General features: G+C 43.8%; 1 protein-coding gene across 1 annotated transcript; it reads left to right on the top strand.

Moving 5' to 3' along the window:
- Nucleotides 1-1,161: 1,161 nt before the first annotated feature.
- LOC127781385 (putative disease resistance protein RGA1) lies at nucleotides 1,162-5,079 on the top strand. Its single transcript, XM_052308332.1, has 2 exons — nucleotides 1,162-1,366; nucleotides 1,497-5,079. Exon 2 carries the CDS (start codon nucleotides 1,518-1,520, stop codon nucleotides 4,524-4,526), a length of 3,009 nt encoding a protein of 1,002 aa, XP_052164292.1. The 5' UTR covers nucleotides 1,162-1,366; nucleotides 1,497-1,517; the 3' UTR covers nucleotides 4,527-5,079.
- The last annotated feature ends 14,980 nt before the right edge of the window (nucleotides 5,080-20,059 follow it).

The raw sequence follows: 20,059 nt of genomic DNA, 5'->3' as shown, positions 1-20,059 counted from the left end.
TGAACCATTCAGGGTGTCGCTAATGTTTTGCATGCCATTTCAAAATTCATCCGAGTGAACCACAACTGTCGAGATAGTCCACGTTGTTACACAAACGGTGTTGCGTCACCTCCACTTAGGCCGATAAGCCTTGTATTCGGTAGAGCCATTAGGGCCCGCCATTCTTTTTCTCCTTAAAACCTCGTCCTAATTGTCATGTATAAATGAGGTTTTGTTTTCAGGTGGACAGATTGTTTCTTCAAGCTAATCAATCGTGAGATGATTGCTTCATTGTTCCAGGCCCTATAGCTACTTATTGATTTGCTCGATTCAATTAGAACGACCATTACTTCTTGTTCAATTCCATTGTGCTCAGTTTCTATCTGCAATTTCAGATTGCAATTACAGTTCTTGTTTGTTTCTTCAGTTGCAGGCAGGACTAAAACACTCATGGTAAGCTCAACTGCACATTACAATTGATAACAGCAATAAGCAGGGTATACTGAGAGTTCTGGCATCCCCAATCATTCTATTGGTTGCCTTCCTCACAAACTTTGTGCTTCACCAAAGCCTTGGCTTTGCCCCTCATTGAAAAATCAGGCCACTGTCACATCATCAAGCATGCCACATCAAGTACCTAGAAAAAAGGTAGCAAATGTAGATTAGTTAACTGCCACATTAAGAATGCCTCGTCCTTAGAATAAATCTTAGCAAGAAAGCTGCTTTAAGAAGCTATTTTAACTACAAGTTCATTACACAAAGATTTACATTCGGGAGTAACAATATCACATTGATATGGTTTTGCTTGGTTTGTTGCCAATGGTAGAAACCACGTGTATTTAATTAGCAAAGTTCTGGAGAGAAAGGAACCAGACAGCTACAGTAAAATCGGTCTGCAAAGGAAGTCAATGATGTACTGTTGTTAGCACTAATCGACAATAGAAAAATGATCTTCATGTTGGTGACTTGTCCAAATCGATGTTGACAACTAATCAATGGCAATAAGTAACGTGTTAGGTTAGTATGGACAAAGAAAAACTACTTAGTTTTAAAACATTTATCACAATTATTTGTTTTTGTTGACAGCGATGCATGTGAACATACTCTGGTAATATATGCTTCCTGCTCCTTTACTGTAACAAGTCTTGGTGAACTAAAGTCATTGTGGCGTGCGGTCTGTCTTGTTTCAAAATATAATAAAAATATTTGCAAGGGGGTGAACAAACCAGGGTGTCACACACACAGAGAGTGAGAGGGAGAGGGAGAGGGAGAGGGAGAAGGCTCGGATGGAAATATGCGTGCAGCATATGCCTCAACAATTTCCTAGTTCCTGCAATCCAGGGTCGTTTTACTTCCCCTGCATGAATTCACTGTGCTGCAGGTCCAGGCAAGTTCAATCAAAGTGCTTCAATACCTCCAACCATCTCCATTTTTAGGCACTGGGGTTTGATCAAGATATATCTCTAGGACTTGCATTGGCATCTGCAATTTATAAGACCTCTAAACTTGTTCTGTAGATCAAGCCACAAGCATAGACGATGGGGACAATTTTAATGTGTTTATCATCCAAATGTTTGGAAAAGCTGGTTGGGATACTGCGAGAGGAATTTGTGAAGACATTATTTATGAGAAGAGATATCAGGAAGCTCTGTGAATCTCTGAAGTACTTTGATTCTGTTCGTGAAGATGCTGATGCTTTGGCCATGGAAAACAGAGTGACAGGAACATGGTGGAGTGATGTGAAGGATGTTATGTACGACGTTGAAGACATCGTAGATCTTTTGAGAGCTCACTCGTACAAGCAGCGATGTTGTGATTGCGTCCTGTTCTCTAGGCTGGCACAACTTCCGTTTGATTACAAGATTGCCAGAAGAATCAAAGATGTAAATGAAAGGCTTGTGCAAATTAAAATGAACAGTGAGATGTTCATTCCACTGGCAATAAGGGGTCCTCAATGTCTCCAAAGAAACGGTGTTTGTAGGTATGTGGCTGCTTCAGTTGATGAACTTGATGTTATCGGAAGAGAAATCAAGGAAGCTACTGATGATATGGTTGAAATGATCGTTGGATGTGGTCATCGAAGCACCATATCAGTTTACGGAATCCTAGGGATGGGTGGAATTGGCAAGACAACCTTAGCTCAGAAGATATACAATGATCGAAGGATAAGGGAGAGATTTCATCACGTCCTCATATGGCTGTCCATTTCTGAGAGCATCTCGGAGACTGACTTGCTGAAGGAGGCCATTGAAAAGGCTGGAGGACAGTCTGATCAGCGCAAGAGTAAGGATCAACTTTTACAAGCTCTACTGAATTGTATCACTGGACAAAGTATCTTTCTTGTGTTGGATAATATGACAAGTTCACATATCTGGATTGATCTTCTTCGGTCTCCAATAGAGCGATGCGTGGATACCCATGTACTTGTTACCACAAGGAGTCGTGAAATTTTGTCACAGATGAATGCGGTACATATTCATGAAGTGCACAAGCTGAAGGAACATGATGCCCTGGAACTTCTTATGAAGAGATCTTTCCGAGCCGAAGATGAAATAAATGTATTTGGTGATATTGGATCACAAATTGTCAAGAAATGTGATGGGCTTCCTCTTGCCATCAAGGTTGTTGCAGGTGTCTTATCATCCAAGACATCAAAGGAAGAATGGGTTAGAGTCCTGGAGAGCAGATGGTGTATTGAAGGACTTCCACAAGAAATACAAGGCCCCTTGTATTTAAGCTACACTGACTTATCCTCACAACTGAAGAGTTGCTTTCTCTGGTGTGCCTTAAGCTACACTGACTTATCCTCACAACTGAAGAGTTGCTTTCTCTGGTGTGCCTTGCTGCCTCAAAATTTCCATATTCACCGAGATGTCTCTTACTGGTGGATTGCTGAAGGCATCGTGAAGAAAGAGGGTAACAGACCAATTCAGGAGGTAGCTGAAGATTACTACCATGAGCTGATAAGGAGGAATCTTCTACAAGCAAGGCCAGAGTACATAGACGAGGGTATTTCTACAATGCATGATCTACTAAGGTTACTTGGCCAATATTTGACAAGGGACGAAGCCGTGTTCATGAATGAGGAAAATGATGAAATGCCTCCAAATGTTCGGCGTTTAGCGGTTGGCAACGCCGTTGAGGAAATACCTGCTATACAAGACCAGAAAAACCTACGGTGCCTCCTAGTTTTTCACCATGATGCATGCAGATCAGTCAAGAGAGACATTTACAAAAAGCTGGAGCATCTTCGCATCTTAATTCTCGTTGGAGCAGGGTTCCAGAGCATACCGGAGTCAGTTGGATACTTGGTGCTATTGAGGCTGCTGAACGTCAACTTTAATGAAATCAAGCAACTTCCTGGGTCAATCGGAAATCTTACCAGTCTTGAATGCCTTTCAGTGTTTGGTTGCACACAATTGGCATCTCTACCAGCGAGTCTAATGAGGCTGACCAAAATAAGCTTCCTCAGGATTGGAAACACAGCACTAACTGAAGTTCCCAAAGGGATTGGTAATTTCCAAAGGATGGATAATCTTAGATCTGTTTTCCAAAATGGTATCAGAGGATTCACATTGGATGAACTGGGTACTCTCTCTAAGATACGGCGTCTTTGGGTTATCAAGCTAGAGAAAGCCTTACCCCCATCTATACCAGTGCTGTTAAACAAGAATCACCTCAAAGAGCTGGGTCTGCGCTGCACAATGGGTAAAGAAGTTGATAGTCGAACTAGCTATGAGGACAGCGAGGTGAAGAAGATCGAGGAGATCTACAACAAGCTTTGTCCATCACAAAACGTGAAGTACATCTTTATGGATGGGTTCCCCGGTGACGTCTTTCCAAAATGGTTATCTTTAGAGCCACAGGACACACTGCCAAACCTAGCTCATTTGCACTTCTACCACTGCATATCTTGTCCAGTGCTTCTGCCCGCAGGCCAGCTGCCAGTGTTGCAGGTTCTCCATGTCGAAGGAGCTGATGCAGTTGTGAGCATTGGCCATGAACTCTTTGGTAAAGGGGTAATGTCTCCAACACATACCACTATATTTCCAAAGCTTGAGCTATTTGAGATCATTGACATGTACAACTGGCAGAATTGGTCTGTTAGCACGGAAACCATCTCACAGTCAGTCTTTCTCGTGCCATGCCTCAAGTACCTGCTGCTGATAAATTGCCCAAAGCTGAGAGCTCTCCCTGAAGATCTGCACAGAATTGTTAGCCTACGAAGGGTTCATCTAGAAGGTGTTCACGGCCTGCAGGAAATCGTCTACCATCCTGGAATCGTGTGGCTCAAGGTCAAGAACAATAGAAGCTTGAGGAGGATATCCAATCTTTGTAAGTTGCAACTCTTGCTTGCGCAAGACTGCCCAGAATTGCAGCAGGCTGAGGAGCTTAGCTCGCTGAAAACCTTGTACATGGTCGACTGTCCAATGGAGCAAATGTTCTGGGATTGTTTCTCCAAGGAGCAACAGAGCATGCTGACCTATGTAGTCACCACTGGGGCATATGGTCAGGATATTTATCCTCTCGAATCAGTCTTTTATTAAATAGGCCAGTAGCATCAGCTATCTTACGGAGGAAAAAGAATGTTAATAAGTTCACCAGCTATTTTTTACCTAGCCTCTATATCCAACCGGATATATGCAGCTTTTTTTTTAAATTAGGAACTTAACCTATCAGACAGGGAACTTAGCCCTCGTTAGTATGTTCGTGTCCCAATTCAATATTTATTCTTTAGCTTTTCTATATAACCTGATTTGGTAAATACATTTGGAAGTTTTTAGACATTCTAACCTAATTTCTCCATGTTGCGCATAAGAAGGACAAGCTTGATGACTTCCCAAAATTTTTGGTAAAATTCAATAGGGAAACCATATGGCCCAGGAGCTTAAATTTTTGCTTAATTTATTTAATGAATTCCATTTTGGTAGTCTTTCAGTTTTTATGTTGCTAAAGTGCGTGGTCAATGATTATTGGTCAGTGATGTGAAACTATCATCTGTGTCGGCCATGGTCCGACACGAATGATACATCTCTATTGGGCCTCAAATACAGCCCTTCACGGATAGGTTCTCCAACCATCCATGACGGGCTCAAAATGCAGTCCAACAAAGATGCCGTCGTCCCGTTCGTGGTATTTGTTTAGAGCCCGACATGGATGACTCATTCGTGACGGGCTCCAATGGCAACTCGATAGAGGTGTTGCGTGCACCTTTATCGGAATTTTTACGGCCCGTCACGGATGATCATCCGTGACGGGCTTGTAGTGCAATCCGACACAGAAGTAGATGCCGATGACGGTTTTGCTTTTGCGGCCCGACACTGATGAGGTTTTTTTTAAAAAAAATAAATTGGTTTTATTGGCTAGCCTAAGGCAAATCCTAGCTACGCCCGTTGCAAAATAATCCCAGTAACCCAACATTCACATTCACATTCAAATTCAAAAGTTTCATATTCACATTCACATACACATATTGGACCCACATTATTATCACATTTCACATTCAAATTCACCAATTTATTATCTTTCTTTCCTTACCAAAATGTTGAAGCATCTTCAAGTGACAACCATGCATATTAATCACAACCTGTGAAATAAGTATACAATTCGAAAGAAGTGATGAATATATTACTTACTAATATAAATGTTGACAAGCATACATAGATAAATTAAAAATAATCAAATAGTAAATGTTTTCCAACATAAAAAGTAACTTAACCATATTTTTCACACAAATATGATTAACTGATCTACGATAATTCATCTAGTATGGTATGCGCCCTTCGAAGATATAAATTCTTGTAGAATGAAGTCAGCCAAAATTCTTCTCTAATATTGGCGAAGTTGTGCTCTGGAATGTTTGAAATAACATTATGAAAGAGAGGCGTCAAGTTAGTACATATTATACGCAGACCTATTTTTATGTAATACTAATGTCCGAATTTATAAACCCACGAACGTCAAGATCCAAGGAGGTCACCTTTGTAGTGACAACCTTTATGTGATGACATACGTGAAATTCGCAGGTTTCGCCGGATTGTTGCTTGCATTTGAAGTTATCATTTGAGGTTTCGACAAGGCTCGAAAGTAGAAGCTGTCTGAGATTTTGTTGAGTTTCATCCAAATTCAAATTTGAATTGATAAAAAAAGAAAAAAATAAAAAAATCTTACAAATAGTATGATATTCATATAACCTATTGGGATATAAATTTTCGAAAAAATTGATGTATTCCATGTACTTACTGAAATTTACAGTAGGAAATAAAAGAATAACGAATGAAAAATGGAAAACACTTTCACTTTACCTCTTTTTCTAGTTACCAATTGAAATTTTGATGATTTCTCTCGAAATTTCGCCAAAGCTGACCTGTTTTCATGAGCTTATCGGTAGACTCAGAGAATTTGTATTCAAATTTTGGTTTATGAAATTTGTTCGGAATCTACCGGCTTTCCACCGGATTTCGCGAAAACTGTCATTCCGCCAGAGCCCGAAACGGAAGGCTATCTCGGAATCGTAAACCCTAGTGCCGACCCCCTTTCTTGACATATTTGTCCCAAGCCGCATTCAAGGCCTCCTTTAGAGATGTAAAGTCATATTTTTCGCTTATTCCTTTTTTTAGGGAATTTGTTTGCTTATTCTGGAGTTAAGGAAGTATACCCTACTCCATTTTGGCATTATGCACACTAGAATCCAATGGAACCTGAAACGTTCATATACTGGAAGTTAAACCACATATGTATAGTAAAAGTAAAAATTACTAACGTTGCATACTACTCACTGTGCTAATAAGATGAAGTCTTTATCCTTGTGGGCCCTTAAGGTTTCATAGAAGTAATCAATCACATCATCCAAGTGAGACAAAAGTTGGGTCACATTTATTTGTTCTGGATCTAGGAATCCCACTTGTTTCTGTTCCTTCGTGCCTCCTTCCAACATATCCTTCAAGGTTTACATGTGTGGTCAATTAGAAGCAATAACCAACAGTTGTACGAGATAGATTAGAACATCTAAAACGACATCCTAATTCACCATTACAAACTGTTGTGACAGGTCATACCTCTCGCTAGAAGATCAAAGCCAACGCCCTAATTAGAAGAAAGAACTCGTCGAGAAAGTTGAAACGAAAAGGTGGCGATGCGCCAAGAGTATTATTAAACTATTGTTGTTTTTCTTATGAGATCCTAGGCATATATTTATACCTGTAGTACAAAACTTATCCATATCGGACACGACTCAAACTTTACAAAACCACATTAGCCCATTGTGGACTCTAACATAGATTTCTAAAACACATAAAGGAAAAACTAACTCTTATCCTAATTAATAGATACAATTGCCTTTTTTGGACTCCATCCTTGTTTAGTAGTATCTTCGGATCTTCTCCCCGGGCTTGATACGAACTCAAACTGCTTGTATCAGCTACCCGAGTCTGATTCTGCTTCGGCCGATACGAACTCCAGCCGAAGCGTTGCGCTGTTTTGGAAACCAAATTAACTCCCTCAATCCGCTTCAGATACATCTTTATCTCCACGTATCTTACCTATTTATGCTGTTAATACTTCCGTCCTAGAATATAAGGAATTTTAGAGTTGGACACGATTATTAAGAAAATAGGTAAAATTAAATAGTGGAAGATTGTGATTGGTTGAGAAGTGAATGCTGGTGGAGAAATTGTAATATTTTGGGATAAATTTTAAAGACTAAAAATTGTCAGTAGCGCTAATACGCGCGCTGCGAGCGGAATGCTAGTTTGAGCTCCGCACAACACTCCTCCTGTCCAGTTCTTCCATATTTTACCATCACACTTTTCCTCCGCATCCCACCTTTCCTCCATCCAGTTTTTTCGTTTTTTACCACCCCACCTTTCGTGTTTTTTTTCTCTTTTCCATCTCATCTATCTTTCATCAAAAAGCCCGGTAAAATATTAACCATCCATGTTTTTTCCGTTTTTTCGTTCCTTCTCTTCAGATTTTTTTTTCCGTTTTCTTGTTTTAGTAAAATATTTACCATCTAGTTTTTCTTTCTGAGTTTTCAGTTTTTCCAGTGTCTCCACGTTTCAAAAGTAACAAAATTACTCTGCTGAGTTTTCCATTTGCTCCCATTATCCCACGTCTGCATCTTCAAAAGTAACAAATTTACTCGCATGAATGCCCCTTTCAAAAGTAACAAATTTACTTGCACGAATACTCCCAAATCGGTCGGCACCGTTCCTAAATGGCCGCAAAAAAAACTACCAACTTACAACATAATTTTTTTACCAATGTTATAAATATTGAGCTTGGTGTTGCGCAGTAGCAACCATCCATCATCTAGTAAGCATAAGAAAATGCAAAAACATTCTCGTTTAAGTCATAGAGACGATGGGCAAAAGAAAAATAGCAAACAACCTCCGTCACTGGCTGACTCCACCTTATCCTCTGCGGTCAGCCACATGGAGCACGATGTACAAATGTATGACCTGTGCAACCCATCAGATAAGGTAATATTGTAGATTGCACATTAATTTGATTTTCAAAAAGAAATTGGGGCTTACTTGATTAAATTGGTGCAAATTAAATTGGAGTGTCATTTCCTTACTTGATTGTTCTGTTAATGTCGTTGACGTGGAGTAGTCGCTGGTTGTTGTTCTTCGCCCAGGTGAACACTGCCTTCCCGATGAAGGCGTTGCCTGGCATCCGGCAGTGCGATCAGAAGCAGCGCCTTTGCTTCAACCGTTGAGATGTTGTAGTCCTCCTCTCTGGTGCGCACCGCTTGCCGTCCACCACTGTCAACCGCTACGGTGCCATCGTCCTCCTCCATGGTGTGTCACCGATCCGTGGGCTGGGACGATGGATCGATTTAGATCCAAAAAGAAAGGAAAAATGAGAGGGGGGGGGGACTGGTTGGTTGGGTATGGGAAAAAAAACTATACCTAATTAAAAAATTCGTAAGGCTTCCATAGAGAATTTTTGTCCGTCGCCAAAAAAAATCCTTCCAACGCGCGCGTGATCGATCCCGCTTCAACCCTTCTCCGATGGCAAAAAAAAGAAGAAAAAAGGCACGGTGGCAACCTAAGTGCTGGCCCTCATCGTCTGCCCCCATGATCCTTAATGTGAGTCCGCATCAAATTTGGATCCAAATCCTAAAGAAAACACTACTACTACAAGAACACAAGAACATATTTCATCAACACAAGAACACAAGAGAAAAACTCCGACACAGAAAGGGGAGGGTACCACCGTCGCAGGGATGCCGAGCCGCTGCCGGCTCCCTTCCCGCTGGATCCGGCGGAGGGGATGACGCCACCGCCGGGTCGCCACCGCCTCCCCTCCCCACCCCTCACGCTGGATCCGGGAAGCCGGGCCGCCACCGCCTCCCCTCTCGCTGGATCCGGCGGAGGGGAGGGACCGCCCTTGCCCGCCGCCTCCCCACCCGCTGGAAGGGAGGGCGCTGCAGCTTGCCGCCGTTCGCCGCCGTTGAGCCCTCCCACGGCCTCACGGCGAGGGAGAGGAGGCGACGGGCAGCGGTGCCTCTCTGCTCCTCCGCCGGGTCTCCCTTGCCGTGAGGCTGCGTGAGGGCTCGACGACGGCAGGCGGCGGCAAGCTGCGGCGCCCTCCATTCTGGTGGGTGGGGAGGCGGCGGGTGGGGGCAGTCCCTCTCCTCCGCCGGATCTAGCGGGAGGGGATGCGGCGGCGGCCCGGTGTCCCGAATCCAGCGTGAGGGGAGGAGATTGGAGGGGAGGTGGTGGCGACCTGGCGGCCGGCATCCCAGTGGTGGCGGCGTCCTCCCCTTCACTGGATCCAGCGGAAGGGGAGCCGGCGGCGGCCCGGCGGCGCTGCGATGGCGGCTCCCTCCCCTTTCGGTGTCGATGTTTTTTTCTTGTGTTCTTGTAGTAGTAGTGTTTTCTGTAGGATTTAGGTCCAAATTTGATGCGGACTCGTATTAAGGCTCATGGGGCCAGGCGATGAGGGCCAACACCGCGGTTGCCACCGTGAAGTTTTTTTTCGCCATCAGAGAAGGGTTGAAGCGGGATCGATTGCATGCGCGCGTTGGAAGGATTTTTTTTTGGCGATGGACAAAAATTCTCTACGGAAGCGTGACGAATTTTTTAAGGGAAAATTGGTTCTATAGCATCGAAAGTTCACGACTTTAGAAATATAGCATTCAAAGGTTCCGGTTCACTTTAATAGCACCGAAAGTTACCCTCCATTACTCTATATAGCATTCCATCCAAAATTCTGTTAACTTCTTTACTTCACCCCTGTTTTTTTCAGAAAATACACATAAAAAATCTGAAATATTCTTTCCATCGTGTCTAGCATGCACTCTGTCGCTTCAGTTCGCCCATGGGTAGCCACCTTGAGCTCACCGTCAGCCACCGATCCCAAACTTGCTTGCTCGGACGCCATCAAGATCGTTGTAGGAGGCTGCCCATCGAGCTCCCCCACGATCTGATCGCTGAGCTAGCCCCAGGCCATGTCCTCGAGATCACACGGCCCGGCCACCATCGATATCGCCACAGGCCGCGGCGCCGCGCCCTTGGGCTCGGCCGCTCCCCGTGGCCATGACCCTGAGCATGTCCAAGACGCCGCCCTCGAGCTCACCCACTGACGTGGTCTTCGAGCTATCCTCTGTCGCCGGCCTTGAGCTCCGCCGCTGCCTTGGTCATCGAGCTTGCCCTCAGCCATCGGCTTCGAGCTGCACGGCCGCCGCCGTTGACCTACCCTGTGGCTGCCAAGTTGTCTTGGAGTTTGCCTGATGATGCCCTCGAACTTCACCACAGTATTAGCAGTTGAGCTCCTCCGTCAATCTTGTCCTGCTTGTGTGCCGGAGGAAGAAGAAAGGAGATGTGAGAAGGAAGAAAGCAAAGGGGTGACACTTCAAGAGATAACGGCAGTTTTAACGGAATGTTAAATAGAGTAACGGAAGGTAACTTTCAGTGCTATTAAAGAGAATCAGAACCTTTGAGTGCTATATTTCTAAAGTCGTGACTTTCGATGCTACAGAACCAATTTTCTTTTTTTTTAATTAGGTATAGATTTTTTTCCCGTACCTAACCAACCAGCCCACCCCCTTCATTTAAATCTTCTGGTTGTGGTTTTATCGTAAGGTACCCCTGTAGATGTAATTCTTTCGCTAACTGATTTGCTTGTACTCATACTTTCTTCTTTTGCTTTTGCTCGATTCGGAATCGGGTCTTTGTTTCCGGTTTTGCTGCTTTCGAAATGAACAGATCAATGGATTGTTCTTGAGGTATAGCAATTATACCATTTACATTTGATTTTAGAATAATCTCTACTGAACTCCATGTGTTGATTTGATCGTTGGGTTGATACTATTTCTTTTAGCCCAGATCCACCAAAATGAAGCTAGCAGGCCTATGATCCGTCTGTGGCCAATACGAGCACCCTTCTGCAGGTATTGCTTTATTATTTTTGAACGGCTCGCACGAGACGGTGCGAAGTTCTATTGATAGAGTAGGAAAAAAAATTACAAAATTACAACCCTGGAAGGTTATAACCAGGAAAAACGAAAAAATATACCACCACCTACACACTGACAACGCCAAACCACAAGACCTGGAGAAGACTAGCACCGGACCGGCCGCTGCTAAGCGTGACCAACCGCCGCTAGGCCAACAATGGAATCCACCGAGATCGCCCCAAAACCCGACCCTTACAAACAACACAAAGCCCAACTCTATCCACGTCTTCAGGATTTAGGAAGAGAGGGTGAGAGAGAATATGGAACACCTCTCCCCCCTAGGTCCTTCATCGTGGCTAACTTGTAGAAACTAGGACGCCGCCAGTTGACGGTCGTTAGTGATCAGTTTCACCCATTAATATTACTAAAGTAGAGGAGAACTAGTTATGCTTGCAATGCATATACATGTTAGAACAATAATATTCCACTAGTATTTGGTTCACTAACCTTTTGCAGAGAATAATCATAAAGTGGAGGAGAATCAACATCAAATTAGACGATAAATCAATCGGACGATGTCTAGAATCAGACTTATGCATGAATGGGCCAAGAACTCAGAATTGACACGATGAATTGGGCCAAAATTTACAAGTCTGCGCAAGGGAGCAATAGAGGAGGCTACCTGCCGAGTTTGGGCCAGGTGGGCCCAGCCCATGGTTTGGCCGAACCTCCCATGGCGCCAATGGATGCAGGGTTTTGATGGACGGCTTGGATTAATCCCCAATGACGGTTGGAGGGTATTACCGACCATTCCAACCGTCATAACCGTCATTACCTGTCTATAAATGGAGCTCCTAAGCAAGAGCTCTCTCATATTCTCTCAAGTTTAGTTTAGTGTTCTTAAGCTAGTGGTGTAGGAATAGAGTAGAAATCGGAGTCCGGAAGCCTTCGGAAGAGATCGGGTATGGCTCTAGTAGCTCTTCTCTTCTCTTTTGTAAGCTTTGTGCTTTTATTAGAATCCTCTTCTTTATACATTTACGGTATTGAAATACTTTCCGAGTATATAAATGCCAACTTTACATTATGTTCATGTTATACTGAATATACTGCTAGCTTATCTGGGAGATGCATTGGTACGGGTATAGTGTTTGCTTATGCAATTACTCTATGTCATGAAGATGCTATTAGAGTAGTATCTGGTAGTTTAGGCGTGGTGTCTAGATTACGGGATATCATTATTTGGGGTTATATGTTGCGGATGAGAGGTGTGCCGCTGATGGTGACAGCTTAGTATGGGTATTCCTCCACGCGTGTATATAGTCCTAAGTTAATTTTCTAGGGAAGGTACTCCTCCGTATTTAGCCCCGGTTGTATGGTCATGATGGGCTATCATAAGGAACTCGGTATTCAGGGGTGGCTTCTCGAAGTACTAGGAGGACATTGGATAGAGGGTGTTAGCTAGTATATCAGACAACTAGGATGTATGTATACTATGTATACTAGAAGTATAGAAACAAATTCTCTTTCTATTTTCTTTCCACTTAGCTTTGATATTTTAGTATGAGAATGAGTAGTTCTCTGCTTGTGTGTCACTCTACCCTTGGATTACCAATACTAATACTTTATATTTTACCTCTATATAATCACTGTCCTTTGCGGCTAACCTTGGTTGTTTTCACTTTTGTTGTGGAAACACAGTAGTGCATGATTGGTTTCAACCTGCCAAAAAACTTTAAGGAAAATTCAGAAGCTTTCTTCCAGAGCGTCAAGCCACGAGTCGTCGCTCCACAGAAAACTCTACTGACAAAGAAACCAGCCATACTCCAGTCAAAAAATAAACCAGCCATACCGGCGCCATTGACCTTCAAGAATATGGCTGACAAAACACTTCGTGAATTCGCTGCTCCCTCGGTAGACAATGTGGCCTCATCACAATGGCCCCTTGTTCGGCTGAACCGGCCAGGCAACGGTCGGCTGTCTCCTTTTTCGAGAGAATGGCTAGTGGGCCCCATATGTCAGATTTGACCGTTGTGGGTGCCCTATATAAGCCAACCGGCCGGGAGAGGGAACTCCACCCCGTTTCATCACATTTTCATTCCCTCTCCAAAGTTTGCTCTCAAGTTTATCCAAGCTTTGATAGTTTTCCCTCAAATTCAAAAACTTAGTTGCTTTGGTGAAAACTAACCGGCGGATGAAAATCTTTTCTATTCTAACCCCCGCCGAGTTAGTCTGTTCTTGCTCCATTGTGCAGAATGAGGAGGCAATTGTCTCGTCTGTTCAAGGGGTCCGGCTCTTCATCAAGTCATCATGACGAGTCTAGTGCTCGTTCATCAGCCGATATCTCGATGAAGGACGCCGAAGCTCGGCGACGTCTCCTGAACAACGCCGACCTCGACCTTGTCGACTATCGGGAAAGACAAGCCTACTATATGCTGAGTGACCGGGAGTATGCTCATACGCAAGAATACTCTCCGGAGCTACTGAAAAAGATAGGTATGGATACTGATTTTCGTGCTATTTGGAAAGCTGTTGGTTGGCAGAGATTTGCTGTGGTAGATGAGCCTAGTTCTCATTTGCTTACTTTGCAATTTCTGTGCACTTTTAAAGAAACAGAAGATGGAATTTCCTTTCGCTTTTTTCCATAAGGAATACACTTACATGGAAAGAATTAAGTACACTTCTTGGTTTTTACGATTCCTGTAAAATCGATCTCCAGAAAGGAATTCCTGGGTTTGAGAGAAATAGGCTTCGGGAAGACATTTCTGGTGCTCCAATTTGCAAGAAACCTAGGACGAATGATATCCATAATCCTACACTTAGGCTCATGCACAAATGAATTGCTATGACTTTGTTTCGTAGAGTTGATCTTAGACCCATTAGGGGGGGATGAATTAATTATCATATTTGCCATGGTTAGGAAGATCAAAGTTGCTCCTGTGAAATGTATGATAAGGCAATGGTTAGAAAGTATAAGATTTTCTGCTCCTGTTGAGTGCACTTCCTTGATTTCTCGGAAGCAAAGGGACTAGGGGTCGTTAGTGGCTAGGTAGCTTTTATCTCAGCCGCTCATCCCTGTATTGATGAGAATTATCTAGTGCAAGGACATATTCTTAAACATGGAGTAGATGGATCTTTGATATACTTTTTCCCCGATTGTACAAATGAAATCCCGTTGTCAAATGCGGGGTATCATTTGTACAATTGCCATGAACTAACCATTCCCCTGCAGACCATAGAGTAATCTCGTGTAGGTGGAGCATACAGGGAGACACGCAACATGGCAAGGAATGAACGATAAGGTTCATCATCCTCGACACCCGTGCAGATGTATGAGGCAGGTTGGGAGCCAACTTGGGATGCACCCGGATGGACCCAAGCTCCACGCCACAACATTGGAGTCTCAAGCTAGGCAAGTGCTAGTGAGGACCGGTGGCATGCACCTCATGACATACAGTGGGGGGACAGTCAACCCCCCAGATCGAGTCGTATGTCTCCATCTCCAGGTGAATGGCGCTCAAGCTCCTCTCGTTGGGACTTGGGTGAAATCACCAGGAGAATGGATACCCTTGATGTGCAGACGGGAGAGATCCAATACAACCTCACGGAACACATAGCACAGCTGCAAGAATGGCAACAGATTACTGATGCTCAGTTCATCAACATCAACAACATGATGCAGCAACAACACGATGACCTTCAAGCGTACTTCTGCTTTCAGGGGTTCAATCCTTACCAAGGACCCTAAGCGAAAGACAAGCTTGGGGGGAGACATCTCTCCCTCCACTGAGGTAACTTGTATCACATTGCATATTTTCCTTTCCAATTGCATATTTGCTTTCTGTGGACCCCCGATTTTGGAAATCGGAAATCTTCTGTGTTTATCTGTACCAATCCCTGGATCAGTAGTTGGTACACACATACATAGTTGGATCACAACATATCATGAATGAATTCAGGCTAAAAGAGTTAAATACTTACGTTAGGGCCAGGTAGGCCAACAACTATCAGAGAACAACAGCGGAAGACAAAATAATATAAGGGCCCGGTTAACATGCCACAGGCAGTCGCCTGGGGAACGAGACCTAGAACAAGACCGCACTCTGATCATCTTGTTGGATATGCAAGCGTACCGACAAGGGCTTCTCTTCAACACTCTCCTAAAAGATATATAAATAGCAAGGGTGAGTACCAACCGTACTCAGCAAGCCACCACAACAACAATGCGTATGATAGAAGGTATTTCAAGGAATGGTTTCAGGTTCTTTTGCATAAAGCTAGTTTTGCAATTCTTTTCACAAGCCTAAGACCTTGCATAGACTGATCAAGTTTTAATACCAGTGTTCACATTAAACAACGACGGTTCTGTCCACCATCTACAGTGATCCCAAGGATAGCTTCCCGCCATTGAGTCGTCATGGTTTTCTGAGGATGTCCACCTTCCCGACTCTCAGGAAGTGGCTCCATCAGCATAAAAATCATCATGCAATACCCCATCCCACACAAGTTAAGAATTTAGAGTCTAGCCAAGTGTAATACACGACCCGGTGCTCAATAACCGCGAGCACGGCTATTCGAATAGATTTGGTTTACTCACACTGCAGTGGATGTACACTTTACCCGCACTCCGCGACTGCCCAACACATGAGCCTTGTCCCAACACATGAGACATGTCGCGGCAAAGCTTTTCGATAACCTCGCATTGGCAGTACCCGCTCCATGAACTTTACATCCTCATATACTCTAGGCGTACACGGTTTCTAGCAGTGAGAGGAGTTCTGGCGCACCTGGGAAGGAAAGACTCACACATGCATTAAGTTATAATTATGTTTAAATTCTCTCATGGCAGTCCTACTGATGGCGACACCACTGTAGACACCCGCCTCGCGGTTCTACCACTGGCTGCCCCACCTTAGAGCCCCTGCCTCACACATCAAGAAACCACTATGCATGGATACTGCCTCCGCTCAGCTATCTATTCCGCTAGGTCTATACCCATACGAGAAGTGCGGTTGTACGGGGGTCGTTTCATGCTTAAATTCATGGCTCGGTCCTTAATTGACCGGGGACGGTACTAGCCTTTTCCGGATACCACCCAAATCCTCCGTCCGCCCTAGTCGAAAAACATTTGTTTAGTTTCATTTTCCTTTCACAAATCATGTCATCAACATCATGGCAATGTGGCGCTCATGTCTCCACATGCCGCATCTCAATTACCTTCCCAAAGGTAATTGCCCAAGCATATAGCATTTGATAAATATGAGTATGCATAAATCTAGAGTAGCATTTCTAAGCATTTGTCATAGTTGACTAGGGACTTATACGTAAATCATGGTTACAAGGATTTAAGGGTAAACAATAATCAAGGCATGGCATAATCACAAGTAGGATGTTCATCATTGCATGCAATTTTATTTGTAAACAAAATAACTTTGCAAATGGGATCAAAATGTTCAAGGAATAGTGATGACTTGCCTGCTCAGTATAGTCCTTATTCTCGATATAATCTTGATCAACCTTCACCTCCAGGAAGTTGCAGAAGTTGCCTCACGACTAACCGATACACAAAGTCTATAATACGTGAGAAAAACCAATATTCAAGCAACAATCAAATATGCACAAACAAAATATATTTGTTGAGGTTGAACCTAAGGATGCTCATATTATTCGCGCTTGTTAATGGGTTCCAACATGCTAAGGGCTAAAGTTTCTTAATCTTTCTGTTATCATGGTGGTCTATTTAGGAGCTAGCCAATGTAGTATGAATGAGATACGTATCTGGCTAATTTGTGGTTTAGTCTAGCTAATGGCTATGGAAGGATTATGGCTACACATGCATCTATCTAAATAAAATGGTCGTATACTAGAGGTTCTGTTGTCGGATGGATTTAGGATCAATCAAATAATTATAGTGAATCATTTGTATTATTATTTTATTGATGAAGGCTTTATTTTAATTATGAAGATATTTTACTTGTCACAATAAATTATGAAAGGTTAATAATTATCCATGCTCTATATGTCAAACTTGTGAGGCTAATAATATTTAGTTACGGATTATCCCATCACCTAATTTTACAATGAATAATCCTAATTTACAATTGAACTTAGATTATATTAGGTCAAGGTCTATAATTAGTATTTATCCACCATACATGTCCATCATATATTCTCTTTAATTTTAATACTACACCGTATAGCTATAATGTGTTGTACAGTATATGTGTGTGCACAATATCTTAATATTGAATCATTTACTGAATAGTTGCTATTTACTATAGGCTATATAGTACATGTGATTTTAAGTGGATTTATGAGTGAGTTACTGTCTATACAACTTAAGGGTCGATTTCCCACCTAAACATATACTACTATATAGGAAATGTCGTTAGTTAATTTCGTGTGGGTGATTTTAGTCGCACTATCTCTATTACTATCTCTCATAAACAGATCGTGGCCTTATCCATGTATATCCATATCTCAGTTGCAACCCTTATAACGCTAAACTTTATGTAAATAATTTATAAGACATGGATATAATTATATATGGACATCTATTAGTTAATGGCACTAATATTTCCTATGCTCCTATTGATTTGAAACCTTGATTATAATTAATTTATGTGGTTGCTATAGTGACAAAACATGTTAAAGACCAACATTATTACATCTACTCAATATCATTCCTATTTATTAGCACATTTTTAAGTAGACTACTATGCATCATCTTGGTATTAATTATTTAATAATTATAAATATATTTTGTCAAATGGTGAATTATATACCATTGGAAAGCTTATGAATTTAGATGAATTTAGGTTCAAGTTTCACTCAAATCGGAGCTAAAATGAATAAGTTATGCTAGCGTAAAGATCCAAATTCGAATTAATCCGAGAAATTGTAAAAAGCTACTGTTCATAAATGATTTATTTTAATCCGAAACCTATACACAGCTCAGAGTCACTGACGGGTAGAGTCAGGGGTTTTATTATATTTTCTACCGAATTATTTTTGTTAGAGAAAAATAGGGAGCGGGCTCCACACGGTTTTTCTCTCTCTTCTTTCTTTTCCCATCGTCTTCTTCCTCTCGCTCGCGACGAGCAGAGGCGCGGCGCGCGTGGCTCAGCGAGGCCAGGCGCAGCTGGGACGGCACGAGACCGGCACGGTGGCGGCCGGGGAGGGTGCGGCAAGGCTCCGGCGAGCTTCCTCCGGCGACCACGGCGCGTGGCGACGCGGAGGCGAGCGGCGCGGCAGGGCCGCCATGGCTGAGCTCGGGCTGCAAGTGGCTAGGACGAACGGGGTGATCTACGATCGATTCGACGAGTGCGTGAGAATCTACAGCGTACAAGGGTTCCATTTTACTCACGAGATGGCTAAGAGGAGCTCCGGGATGGCATGTCCACGGGGAGCTCGCCAGCGGCACAATGGTGGCCAGGCCAGCACGGCTACGGGCGCTAGTCGCCAAAATTGAAGGAGGATCTAGCTTCTACGGGACTAGGAGTGGCTATAGGGGCGAGTACTTACCGAGAGACGGCGGGACGATGAAGCTCGGCGGCGTTGGTGGAGCGGAGAAGAAACTGCAGCACGCCCACAATGTGTTCGACGAAATGTGTAGAAGGGTAAAGAAAAGGAAGAGAGAGGAGGACGAGCTCGTGGGGGCTGGGAGGTCTTGTGATGGCAGCGTGGGGAGGAAGGGAGATGGGAGGGGGTATTTATAGGGTGTGGGAAGGGTGGCTTAATGGTCGACACGACGGACGGCGCACGGGGCTCGAGGACGACATGATGGCGCGCGGGGCTCGAGGGCGACATGATGGCGCGCGGGGCTCGAGGACGACATGATGGCGCGCGGGGCTTGAGAGCGACGTGATGGCGTACGGCAGCGCGGGGCTCAAGGCGACGACGGCGACACGCGGCCACGTGATGGCGCGGCAGCGGCGTACGGGGCGCGGGGCACTGATGCGACGGCGACGGCGACGCGACATGACGCAGCGGCGCGGGGCGCGAGTTGGCGCGTGGCAGTGGTGCGGTAGGGCGACAGCAATGGCGACGGGCGAGCGGCACACGGCGCGCGGCGGCAATGGCAGAGTGAGGTGATGGCGACGCGGCGCGGTGATGGCGACACGACAGCGATGGCGCCGGTGCGGGCGGGCGACGCGATGCGACGTTGACAAGACGCGACGCGCGGGGCTTGAGGGGAGAAGGCGCGGCACATGGCTTGGCAGGGCTAGGACCAGATCGAGCAGATGGCGTGCAATGAACAGTGACGGCAGTGAATAAAAAGGAATTTAGGATTTTGGTTGGTTTAAAAATTGAGAATAATAGCTATTTGAATTTATATTTTCACCAACGCATTTGAGTGGCATTATTAAGTGTTCCAATGTGAATTTTATTTAAAGTTAATGTTGTCCATTACTTAATACTCGTATTTATTATAGCCTTTGTAATTTCCTAATGAGACAATTACAGAGGCAGTGATATTATACACTCTATTTATTTATGTGAGTGAATTTTATGCGAAGATGGTTGCGTTAAATATTGATTTAAATATTCCAGCAAAACACTCTTTTATAGATGGGATCCTGGTAATGATGTGATCATTATTTTGTGTGAACAAATTATTCTATCTAATTCTAATGCATGAGCTAACCTTGTTCTTTTAAAATTGGTTTTACCTCCATA

The sequence above is a fragment of the Oryza glaberrima genome, chromosome 8 (genome assembly GCF_000147395.1).
Source record: "Oryza glaberrima chromosome 8, OglaRS2, whole genome shotgun sequence".
In the NCBI taxonomy this organism is placed as follows: Eukaryota; Viridiplantae; Streptophyta; class Magnoliopsida; order Poales; family Poaceae; genus Oryza; species Oryza glaberrima.
This window is presented reverse-complemented; position numbering and strand designations above follow the sequence as displayed.